Genomic DNA, 13,003 nt, shown 5'->3' with positions numbered 1-13,003 from the left:
CGTACAAGGATAATAAGAGTATTTATGGCAATATCTGGGGGGGTCATAGCAGACCGAAGAGAAAATGAAACGCCTACCAAAAGAAGCCTGGTTAAGTGAATTGCAGTGCATGAATATAGTGAAAAGCTTGTAGCCATCACAGATACTAAGGTAGATATAGACACAGATCTAGATCTAGACGTAGTCATAGATATAGACATAGTCATAGACAGACATAGATATAGACATAGACATAGATATATACTACCATAGAAATGACAACTACAATGGAATTTTCAGTGAAGAAAAGGCAAAATGCACAACAAGATACCCAGTATGCTACTTTTTATATTTACCCAAAGAAGGACATATGTGAGATTACATTTATAGCAAAAATGAATCTCAGACCATAAAGTCAGGTGTGAAAAATATATACCTTTATTTTCTTATACTTAAACCAAATTGTACTTTTAATCTTCATCCCACACTACACCAGGTAGCAGAACCTTAATCTCGGTCATCTTGAGGACCCCTTTCCAAGAGGTCACCCCAAGTGCCAAAGGCCTTTCCTCCAGGATGTTGGGAGACAGGAGGTGGGCAGGGCTCAGCCCTTGGCATTTGCATCCATCCACACAGCCACAGAGACCCACGTGGGTCCTCCTGCCCAGTTCTCGGCTGCCAGAGCTCCCAGTGTGGCCAAGTTGTCCTCATTCTCACCCATGTGGCTCTTGAGCTGTCAGATTTCCCTTTGCTCTGTTCATGCTACTCTCTGATGCACAGGGTCATCTTTCAGATTCGGTACCACCCCGGGTCTCAGGATAGTCTATGATTTTTTTCTCAGGACCTTCTGTCCAGACTCCCCTGGGGTCTTGGTGCCTCTCCACATTCTACCTGGGAAAGGGAGGACATATGCCCTCTGCTCCTACATCCTGAACCTATTATCCTCCTGCCCTTGACTCTGTATCCCAGCCCAGGAGAAGGGGTAGGGCAAGCGGGACCCACCAGCATCTAAATTCTCTTCCCTTCCCCTCCTTTTCATTCCCTGATCCCAGCGTGCCTTCCTCTAACCAGAGGGCAGGACATTTCCCCTTACTCATCTCATCCAAGTCCATTCTCTTGTCAGCTCAGGGCTTGGACTCGTGAGACTCAAAACCCTCTTCCCTGCCTTCTACTCTGCCATCCCTCTCCCAAATCACTGAGTGCTGCTTGGGCTATAGCTACTAGAAGGGCCCTGGTGTACAGTGAGAAATACAGTGAGAATCGTCTGTTAGAACCTCACAATACCCGCCCCTCTTCCCTTGTATACATATGGAAACTAATTTGTGGAGGAGGACTATTGGCTTAGTGTAGCCTTCACTTCTGTTTCAAGTTTTTGCAGGATGTGTGTTCTATGTGTATAATTTCTGTAAGCTAGGCTTTTTTAAAGAAGACCTTCTACAAACAAAAATAAAAATGTTTGGTATTTTGTGAGAGTTTGGACACACTTGGGCTCCATTTCCCCTTTCAGGGGTCTATGTCTTTTGTGCTGAACCAGTTGGGTTCAGATGTGCCCTGTCCCAGAGTTCAGCTCTCCACAGCCCCACAGCCTCATCTTTGATTCTGGCTGATGAGGTCCCTGAGGCACTGGATTAGGAGCCATCTCCTTTGTTCTGTGCCCCCCAAAATTTGTGGATTTCCCCTCAGTGTAGGAGTCCATTCCTCTGAGCTTCTCAGGGGACCACATCTTGTGGATGTGATGCTAATAAATCTCTCCCTGATCTGGCTGGAGACAGTCCTGGGGCAAAGGTGTGCTGAATGAAAAGGAGGAAAATGCAATTGTAGAAACTTGTAGAGTAGATGATTTAGGAAGTCGGGAAAATATGAAATTCTGAGTAAGTCATTATAGAATTACTTACTTGGACCACTTCACAGATTTTATGCAATAAAAATAGGGAAATATTGACAACTCTGCTTTATTTTGCACATTGACAATCCATTATTAAATACCCTAATTCTGAAACATTCCGAAGGTCAAGTCCATCCCTGGGAGTTCATATTTTTCAGCTCAAGAGCTGCCTTCAAGTGAAAGCTTCCACTCATACTGAATCCTCAGTTTACGTCCTGGTAGTGTGCTTTGTTGTTGGCTTATGCAGAAGACCCTTGTAAGCAAGGATTTTGACTTACTTTTGTCTTGTTCATCTCTGGGGGCACCTGGGTGGCTCAGGTGCTTGACTATCTTGTTCATCTCTGTAATTTCCAACACGGCATCTGACTCACACAAAATACCCAGTCAATGTAAACATGAAAGAAAGAACCAAATGAGCTCAGCTATGGAGCAAATCATACCCAGTTTTACCCTCCACAGTGCCTAGTGCATGGTGATGCTCAGCAAGTGTGTGTTGAATGAATGAATGAATGAATGAACGAACAAACGTGATATGAAACCAAACAATAGCTTGTTGTTCCAATGATAGAAAATCCTTGACTTCTAAACCCTGTAGTCCTAAATCAAATCAAAATCAGGTTGACATGTTTTCATCTAGGAATGTATTTCTATGAAAAGTCCTACAGAGCATTCAAAAGTAGATCACACTGAATTATGTGTTTAACTCATGTCCTTTTGGGAAAAGAATAGAATTATTTAATGACAGCATCAGTCGCTTTGGTTGTACTGGTATTAGTCCTTCTCTGCTAATGATGTACTCTCCCCTCGAAAGTCATCTTCTGTCCCTTCTCAGATACTGACATTGACCCATGAAATGTTCAACACAGACAAGGCATTCAGGAGGAGTTAGCAGTGAGCTGGGGGCAGACTAGCTGGTTCAGGAACCGACAATACACTGTCCAGTAAGGTTTGTACTAAATTGATCAAGCAAATGACATGATTTCAGCGACTCTTTCCAAATTACACTGTCAGTGACCCTGAGTGTGAAAAATAGGGACATCCAGGTCTCACACTGCAGGGTCTTCCTATTTTGTATTTTTATTCAAGTATAGTTAACATACGGTGTAATATTAGTTTCAGGTGTACAATATAGTGATCCAACAATTCTTAGAGTACTCAGTGCTCATCATAAGTGTACTCTTAATTGCCTCTATTTCACCCCCCCCCCCCATCTATCTCCCTTCTGGCAACCACTGGTTTATTCTCTGTATTTAAGGGTCTGATTTTTTGTCTTTTTTTTTTCTTTGTTCATCTGTTTTGTTTCTTAAATTCCACATATGAATGAAGTCATACAGTATTTGTCTTTCTCTGACTGATTTAGTTCACTTAGCATTATACACTTTAGGTCCATCCATGTTGTTGCAAATGGCAATAAAAGATTTCAATCTTTTTATGACTGAACAGTATTCCATTATATATGGACTATCTCCATCCATTCGTCTATCAATGGACATTTAGGCTGCTTCCATGTCTTGGCTATGGTAAATAATGTTGCGATAAACTTAGGGGTGCATATATCTTTTCAAATCAGTGTTTTCATTTTCTTTGGGTGAATACCCAGTAGTGGAATTACTGAATCACATGATAATTCTATTTTTAGTTTTTTGAGGAAGAAGGGTCTCTCTTTAAAAGACAGCTCAGGGGCGCCTGGGTGGCGCAGTCGGTTAAGCGTCCGACTTCAGCCAGGTCACGATCTCGCGGTCCGTGAGTTCGAGCCCCGCGTCAGGCTCTGGGCTGATGGCTCGGAGCCTGGAGCCTGTTTCCGATTCTGTGTCTCCCTCTCTCTGCCCCTCCCCCGTTCATGCTCTGTCTCTCTCTGTCCCAAAAATAAATAAAAAAAAAAAAAACGTTGAAGAAAAAAATAAAAGACAGCTCAATCACTCAAAGGAACAGAGGATAAATACGTAAGTGATATAATGAGAGTTGCTTTGTAGCCAAGCAATCTAGGTCTGAGTCCTGGCTCAGCCACTTGCCAAATCATATCTTTAGACAAGCTATTTAACCTCTGTGAGCTTTACTACTTCATATTTTAAAAGCAGTTACAATGCCTACCATGTAAGAATGCTAGAGAGTGGTATTAGCTTCTCAGGAAGAAGCGGCAGCACTTAACATCAGGCAGGAGGAAGCTACCACTATATAAAATTCCATTTGGGGGCACCTGGGTGGATCAGTCGGTTAAGCATCCAACCTTGGCTCAGGTCATAATCTCACGGTTCGTGAGTTTGAGCCCCAAGTCGGGTTCTGTGCTGACAGCTCAGAGCCTGGAACCTGCTTTGGATTCAGTGTCTCCCTCTCTCTCTGCCCTTCTGCTCGTGCTCTCTCTCTCTCTCTCTCTCAAAAATAAACATTTAAAAAAAAATTTTTTAAACCTCAATTTAAAAATTGTGCAGTTCTATTCAAATGTTTAACCATCAAAGAGGAAGAGAGCAAAGCAGGTTCTGTGTTTGACGTAGATGTTGCTGTTCACAAGAAGCAAAGAAATGCACCAGACACAGAGTCAGGGGACTTAAAGTTGACCAGAAGCAGGAGCCTGGGTCTTTCTAAAAGGCAGCGCTCCAAAGGTGGGCCCCAACACAACAGGCCCCATCTCATTCATTTTGCTTCTCAGAAAAAGCCAAGGTTGCAGACGAAGCTTTCTAGCTCAAATCATGGACAAAAACCAAGCCAGTTTCTGGAAAGACTCCTGTTCCTGCCCCCAACCCAAGCCAGTCAATCAACATCAGGCAAGATGGTGCCTTGTTATCATGAGAAGTTCTTCCTGAAAGTCACCCCTCACCACCAAGACCACATTCAACACTGGAAGTTGTAGCTCCTAAATGCCAAGAAGCATTTTGTCCCCATGAAGATAAAGCTGCCTTGAGCCATCCCAGTCTTACTCTGACTTACCCAGTCTTACTCTGGGTGGGTAAAGTGATTTCATTTCCCCATATTGCCCTTTCTCATCTGATGGCACAAGATCCGAGAAGGGAGGCTAACAGGAGCTATTTTTTTTCAAGCAGCTATCAACCACATTCAGAGATCAGGACTGCAAATAAGCATAATCTGCACTCCTCCCAAAACATAGCCTCCAAAATGAAGTTCTACAAGAATCACAGTGGCTCTTAGAATTACTGAGTGTAGGGGCGCCTGGGTGGCGCAGTCGGTTAAGCGTCCAACTTCAGCCAGGTCACGATCTCGCGGTCCGTGAGTTTGAGCCCCGCGTCAGGCTCTGGGCTGACGGCTCGGAGCCTGGAGCCTGTTTCCGATTCTGTGTCTCCCTCTCTCTCTGCCCCTCCCCCGTTCATGCTCTGTCTCTCTCTGTCCCAAAAATAAATAAAAAACGTTGAAAAAAATTTAAATAAAAAAATAAATAAATAAATAAAATAAAATAAAATAAATAAAATAAAAAAATTAAAAAAAAATAATAAAAAAATAAAAAAATAAAAATAAAAACATAAAAATAAAAAAAAAAATAAAAAAAAAAGAATTACTGAGTGCCCAGGGCAGTAAGGTACATTTGCACATCACGTCACCACTGGTGGACCCAAAGGGGGAAAAAGGAAACGAGAGCACCCATACAACTGGGCCCTGTCTTCTTGGATGGATTCAACATAAGGGAGTTGCTAAGAAGGCTCTGCCTCCTACCCCCGAAGCAAAATTTTCTCATTCTTCGAACTAATGCAGATACTCAAATCAAATTTGCTCTGGAAAACAAGTTATTAAGTACACAATTTCATTTCTGATTGCCTATAGCTGCTAAAGGAAACTAATTCTAGCTGCCCAGAGGAAACAGCCTGAGGCCACAGGTGAATTGTGAGCAGTCTGGCTCAGTACCCACACTCCTAATTATATGACACTGGCTCTGCATGAGGTCAATATGGTGCTTTCTCCTTTTCAGACTTTTTAAATTTCTATCATCTCACTTAATCCTAGAATCCATAACAATTCTAGGATGTGAGTGGGAAAGATGACATAACCCTCACTATATGGCAGGGGAAAACGCTGAGTTAAGTGATGATTCTCAAGCCCCATAACAAGTCAGAGATAAAGTCAGGAAGACACATTCATTCTTTCAACAGATGTTTATTAAGCATCTACTCTGTACCAAGCAGTGAGCTAGGCTCCGGGGAAGCAGCAGTGCACGAATGCTAATCTCCAGTAAGCATTTCAGTGAGGAAACAATGCAAGAGCTGGCAATTTTAGCTGTTGATGATGACAATAAGCAAGACAGAGAGTGATGAGGCTGTTGAGTATGTGGACTGATGGCCAAGCAAGAGCTCTCAGAAGCAGTAACATTTCTGCCGAGGCCTGAATAACAAGAAAGAGAGGGGAAGCATTCCAGGAAGGAGGAAGAACAGGGTCCGGTCTCAGGGATGTCCAATGGAACATACTGGCCAATGTGGTGGCATTGTGGTCAGGAAGGGGGAGGGTGGGAAGACACGAGGTGGGAGCAGAGAAGGTAAATAAGAATAAAAACTTTGAAAATATTGTAATAATATATTTTCCATCACCCTAAATCATCAGGCTTAGCAATGGTTTAATATTCCAGGAGAAACTACTAGAAAAAAATAAAGTCATTGTCCAAATTTTACTGTAAAATTAGATGAAGAGAGAAGTATAGCCAGACAATAGTTATGAGAGTCCAGATTTCTAGAGAAGAGAGATTTCTTAATCTGAAAGTTCTCTTTACATAGCAAGAGGCCAGCCTGGTCCTTTGTCAAAGAAAGGAAGTCTGAGTGAAGAGAGCTCAGATCTGATACAGGGAACTCCCACCTTACTAGAGAGGAAATGAAGCCACTTCCAAGGCGGGGCGGCAGAAGGACAGGAGGAAGGAAGTGGATGAGGAATTGTTCACATATGTCATATCTAGTTTCATTGCCCCCCTCACTGGGGCCATTATCTGGGGCTGCAGATGTTAGAAACAGAATCAGTACATCGGGGGGGAGGGGGAGCCCAAGCAGTGAAGTTTGTTTCTCACTTTCCTGGCCACAAACTGGAAATTTTTCAAGCTAAAGTTGGTGCTTGAAATGCAAATGCAGTTTCAGGTCCTGCCCCATCCTCGCCCCATGATACTTCTTCAATCTGATCCAATGCCTGAGTCTCTCCAACGTAGATAGTCCCACCAGTGGTGGCTGGGATCCGGCCACTGAGAGCATGGAGCTAATCTGGGAAAATCTGCAGCTGGGAAAGAAGCCTCCTGACCAAGATTCCACTTCTCCTGATATCTTGTGGCCTTTGGACAGGCTCTGCATGCAGAAAGTCAGCAATAGTTAGAAGCCATATTTTCTGGATGTATAACAAGCATTTCTCTTTAGGCATCCCCTTGCTCTAACCACCCTTGCTGGTACACGGGCACTCAGAATCGGCTCCCGGAGCTGACTCCACAGGTCGACCCAGGCCCGCAAGTGGTGCGGGGGGCACAGCTTGGACGAGGCGCACAGGGGGGAGTCACACAGGCAGCAGAGGTGGAGCATGGATTGCAAGGGAGTCTGTGGAGAGGGAGAAAAGGTGAATGAAGTGAGGGATGGGAAATGAATGATGTGTGATAGAGCACAAGGAAGGAGTCCCCCTCTTTAAAACTACAAGACGGGGGCGCCTGGGTGGCGCAGTCGGTTAAGCGTCCGACTTCAGCCAGGTCACGATCTCGCGGTCCGTGAGTTCGAGCCCCGCGTCAGGCTCTGGGCTGATGGCTCGGAGCCTGGAGCCTGTTTCTGATTCTGTGTCTCCCTCTCTCTGACCCTCCCCCGTTCATGCTCTGTCTCTCTCTGTCCCAAAAAAAAAAAATAAAATAAAATAAAACTACAAGACGGGGACCCAACAGATGCCCTAGCCATTGACCCCCTATTGTGCACCCCTAGTGCTAGACTGAGGGATCTCTATCTACAATGTCATCCAGAATTAAGGTTTTCTAGACGAGAATTGGGTTCTAGCCTACAAGATAAAAAATACAAACAAAGATTAAAAAGAGAGCAAAAGTGAGTTCAACAAACCTGCTGGGATCTATACTCAAATTGCCTGTTCAAGATACAGCCATGTTTCTACTCTCACCAGTGAATGGCTAGCCAAGAAGCCCCACTGGAGACCTGGCAATGGATCCTAATGGATGGTCACTCCCTTTATATTCTGTCAATGAGGCAGAGTGTGAGAAGAGGAGGGGCAATGGGTCACTCAACAGGAGCATAGACTGCCTTCTGGTTTGTAGACAACACTACTGTTACCGTAAGGAACTCATAAGAATTGGGCAAATGATTGGCCAAGAGTGCCTAGATCACACATACTTGCAATCCTCACTCTCCAGAAGTTTCCGGTATGTGGCAATCTCGCTCTCCAGCCGGGCCTTGACGTCCAGCAGCACCTGGTACTCCTGGTTCTGCCGCTCCAGGTCAGCCCGGATCTCAGACAGCTGCTCCTCCACATCACGGATCAGGATCTGCATCTGGGCCAGCTCGGTGCCAAAGCGTGCATCCGACTCACACAGGGAGTTCTGCAGACAGTCCTTCTGTAATGGCAAATAACCGGGTAAGAGACCGAGGTGTCCCAAAATTCAGCAGTAGGAATCATGGCCAACCTCACCATGTCATAGGACATGCCCAGAACTCTGGAGAAATCGCTGCCCACATCACCACGACTTTTCACAAAATTCTACCTGGAGGAAGTGTTCATCCCAGTATTCCCAGTACCTGACCAAGTAGACACCCAGTGACGTCTTGTGGAACGAGGGCCTGAACCGCCACCCTTTATTGTAAAGGAAGTGGAGTTGGCTTTTTAAAGGAACCGGTTTTGGGGGTCAAACCAACCTTGATGGCAAGGCATCTCCCCCAGGGAGAGAGGGACCCAGCCCCTGAGTTCTGATTGTTAGTGGGACTGATGAGTGGGACTTCTAAGACATGCTGCTGCCAGGCCATGGCCCGTGGCACCAGCAGCACGGTGAGGGCAGAGGACCGTACCAGGCTGTGCTGGGCCTGAAGCTCCACCTCCAAAGCGTTCACCGTGCGCCTTAACTCCAGGATCTCCGACTGGCAGCACTGCAGCTCCTCGGAGCAGGACATGTCCTGCTTGCTGATGCTCTCGCACTGAAGCACAAGTGCACAGAGATATCACATCACCCCCCTGCCCAGGTGGAAGCCGGGGGACCCTCCCTGCACCGAGGCGGCACCCTCACCTGATCTTGGAACCACTGCTCCACGTCGTTGTGGCCGGTCTGCATCATGGCCTCGTAGTGGCACCGCATCTCGTCCAGCACCCTGCTCAGGTCCACGGTGGGCTCCGCATCCAGCTTAATCTGGAGCTTGTCCCCTAGCTGGCCCCTCAGGATGTGGACTTCCTGTGGGCACAGAAGAACCAACACTCTGAGTGAGGAAAGGGTTTGGACAGAGCAGATGGCACCTGAACCCCTTCTCTGACGAGCAGCATGAGGGGTGAGCCCACTTGTGCACGATGTGAAAGATCTTGTCCAAGATCCACTGGGAAGAGCCCAGTGGGTCACCTTCTTAAATTCACAAGGCAAACCTTTAGAGACAAGGAACCCGCCCCCCCCCACCCCCACCGCTACCTCTGCTACGTCCTACAGAGTCAGCCTGACTCCCACACCCAGATCAACCCCTCATCCTGATGCCAGCTGAGCCTGGCTTCTAATCCTACAGCCACAGGGTGGGCGGTGCTCCCTTCTCTGCTCAGTGCCCTCTCCCATGGGTCTGCAGCCCCAAGCCCAGACCTGCTCGTGGTTGCTCTTGAGGCAGAGCATCTCCTCCTTCAGGGACTCCTGCTGGGCCTCCAGGTCGGCCTTGGCCAGGCTCAGGTCATCCAGGAGCTTGTGCATCCCACACATGTCCGCCTCCACCACCTGGCGTAGGGACAGCTCACTCTCGTGCCTTCCAGGACAGGAGATGAAAGGTCAGCAGGATGACAAGGACAGCCCCTTTCAGCTGCCCCCAGTTTCCATTTCCTTCACCAATTAGGATCCTCATTTGCTCACTGTGCTCAGCACTGGCTTCAGAGATTAATTAGACTCAACCCCTCTACTCAATCAGCTCATGATCTAGCAAGGTATTCATAGTAGGTATCATTTTTACCATTGGGCATTGAAGAAACTTTTGTTCCAAAAGATGAATTAGCTTGCATGAGATCATGTATTTCAGGATCCAGTACAGGACTCACACCGCTAGGTTAAGCAACATCCAGGTACCTGGTCAATGATTTGCTCCCTTATTCCTTGTGTTGGGCTACTTGTCTATCTCTGACCTTTGTCTGATAGAAATGCCTGGTATTTGAGGTCCCCATAGATAAATTTGGACCCTGATCTATCTGTAAATGGTTCCTCTAACTTACATGTGAAATTCAGTGACTGTCCTTGCTCAGTTTATTCTTGAAATCACCTTATTCTGCTCCTGATGAGTGAGCTCAAGCAGCCTTACCTTCCATTTTAGAGAAGTAAATGAAGGAGGCATAACTCTAGGCTACACCATACATACTGAATTTGATGTATTTTTTTTCCCTCAGCCACTTTCTATTAGTTTTGTTTGTAATAAAAATTTTTATTTGGAGAATTTAGGAAAGAAGAAACAGGACAGTAATTCAGTCAATTAAGTAGCTGGCCATTGTGACTTAGGGTAGAGGAAGGAGTCACTCTGAGACCTCTTCCAGCCCTACTTACTTGATTCTAAAGTCATCGGCAGCCAGCTTGGCATTGTCAACTTGAATAATGAGCCTGGTATTCTCAGCCTTGCTGCACAGGATCTGTGGAAAACCAGGAAGACAGTTCATGCACAAAACATCATACTCTGGGCTCCAGCTCTATGGGTGACATCTACGCTCATGCTCAAGAGAACCCAAGAGCACAAAGACCCTTGAGTCTTCAATGGCCCTTTGACTGCCATGCCCTTCCACCTTCCTCAGACCCAGCGTACCCCAGGCTACTTCAGACCTCACCTTCTGCTGGAGCTCCTCGATGGTCCGGAAGTACGACTGGTAGTCTGGACACACGCTGGACTCGTGGCATTTGCTCGACTCTCGGATCTTGGTCTCCAACTCCGCGTTCTCCCGCTCCAGCTGGCGCACCTTCTCCAGGTAGTTGGCCAGGCGGTCATTCAGGAACTGCATGGTCACCTTCTCGTGCCCGTTCGGGGCGCCTTCCCCATAGTTCCCACACACTCCGATGTTGCCGGGAATGTCGCGGGTCCCTGGCAAGGGGCAAGCGGTTTGGCAGCTATAGGGTACACAGAGGCTGGGTCGGCCCAGAGGAGTTGTCCCCACACGCACCCGGTTGGCATGTGCCAGGGTGGCAGACAGGCACAGGGAGGCAGCCTTGGCCTCTGCCCCAGGCTGGCCCCCAACGTCAATGCAGGAACCGCAGACATTTGCAGCTTCGGGCATCTGAGTGCTGCCCAGACAGCGGGATGAGCTGATGTAGCAGGAGGTCATGGTGTGGGCTGAGGTAGCACAGGAGCTTCGGAGCAGCTGTGAAGGCCGAGCCACTGAGTGTGACAACCCCTTTCCCTGCTAGGCCTTTTATACCCCATCCCAGGTGGGTGTTGGCTCAATGCTTTGACCTCAGCGCCTTGATTTTCTACCTACTGTTGTACTGTCATCCTGTTACTCAGCTGTTGGTTTACCATTAAGAGTTCCTCACCTCATTAAAGGAATGTTGATGAATTTGAGGTGCCTCCTGGCTCTTTGATATCAGGTTGTCTGTTGATGGGAAGTAAGAAACTTTTATTATTTTTCAAAGAACAAAATCCTTTTAGCCATCAGATGTTCATACCTTGACTAGAGCTGATGTGCCCACACTGAAGGCATGACTGTTCCTGTTGGTCATAGGATAAACCCTATGAGAACAATGGTGCCCACCTGGGTTAAGACTAAACCAGCCTTCTCTATCCAGGGAAGAGCCTGGTTTCGGGCTGATAGATGTTATGGGTTTTGGTTATCAAAAACTTCACATTTCTTCTTTCTTCTCTCTGCCTTTCAAACTCACTTTGAGGAGCAATAAGACTTTGGTAAGTCCATTCATTCAACATTCATCTCGTGGCACATCCCATGTGCCAGGCACTATGCCATGCCCCTGTCATACAACTAGTTAAGCCTGACATAGTTCCTGTCCATCAGGAAGCAACCCAAACTTAGGTAGCCATGGATGTTTTAAATAAGTTGTCTGCAAAGATCATCAGTACAAGGGTGACCTTGAACCTTGCCTGATCTGGACCAGGAAAGATAAGCTCAATAAGCCAGAAACAAGCAAAAATGAACAATAATCTTTTTACGTTCCAAGGTTGTGAAACTCAATGGACATTGAGTTATCAGAGTCAGTATGGTGGTTTTTCCTGCCCTACTTCCTTGATTCTAAAATTCTTTACTGAGCACTTAACATATGTGTTAGGGGGCTTATCAACAATATTGTTTAATCCTTCCTACCATCCTGTAAGGTGGATATTCTTACCATAACTTTACAAAAGAAAGAAAAGACATTGAGGACCAGAGACGTGAAGTTGTTTTTCTAAGATCAACCCCCTTATAAAGTGGCAAAGCCTGTTGTTAATATCAGTTTCTTTCAACTCCAGAGCCCATTCTTGTTCTCTTCACATTGCACACCCCCCAATAGGGGAATAAGTGTGTCATTGCCAGAATTAAGAAGGATTATAAAGTCTAGAAATTGTATAAGAAGTTGAAATTAAGAGATAAAATAAGAATTTAACATTCTATATTATTCTTTGTGTCTCAGAAAATACAAGTGTTGAGATACCAGAACAATAGAGCAAGGCTTCTCCAAGGACCATGCAGAAGGATGCCCAGGAGAAATCTCCATCCCCAAAATTATTATACTACATCTCATACCCCACTAGCTCTTGGCATCAGAGAGCCAAGACTGCTGACTACTGAGGTCCCAAAAGTTCTCTTTTAAAATTTGTGGCAGGAGATAGATTGCCCCCTAGGACTGAGAAAGACCTAATATGGAGTAAAACTAAGTTATCAGAGTCAGTATGGGGGTTATAACTAAATCTTCGTGAAAATGAATATTTTCCAGTGCTCTAAGCATTCAGCAAAAGCGGAATAGACATCTCTATAGGGACCAGATCTGTATATATGAAACAAACTATTGGAGTTCTATCAAGAAGAAATACAGAA

The 13,003-nt window shown here is 45.9% G+C and overlaps 1 protein-coding gene across 1 annotated transcript; it reads right to left on the bottom strand.

The window, feature by feature from the left end:
- Nucleotides 1–5,949: 5,949 nt before the first annotated feature.
- On the bottom strand, nt 5,950–11,347 carry KRT38 (keratin 38). The gene is made up of 7 exons (XM_058706044.1): nt 10,811–11,347; nt 10,536–10,618; nt 9,597–9,753; nt 9,045–9,206; nt 8,830–8,955; nt 8,161–8,381; nt 5,950–7,371 (listed from the first exon to the last, which is right to left on the bottom strand). The coding sequence occupies exons 1-7, from the start codon at nt 11,300–11,302 to the stop codon at nt 7,239–7,241; spliced, it is 1,374 nt and encodes a 457-aa protein (XP_058562027.1). The 5' UTR covers nt 11,303–11,347; the 3' UTR covers nt 5,950–7,238.
- Between the last annotated feature and the right edge of the window lie 1,656 nt (nt 11,348–13,003).

The sequence above is a fragment of the Neofelis nebulosa genome, chromosome 16 (assembly GCF_028018385.1).
Source record: "Neofelis nebulosa isolate mNeoNeb1 chromosome 16, mNeoNeb1.pri, whole genome shotgun sequence".
NCBI classification, from domain to species: domain Eukaryota; kingdom Metazoa; phylum Chordata; class Mammalia; order Carnivora; family Felidae; genus Neofelis; species Neofelis nebulosa.
This window is presented reverse-complemented; position numbering and strand designations above follow the sequence as displayed.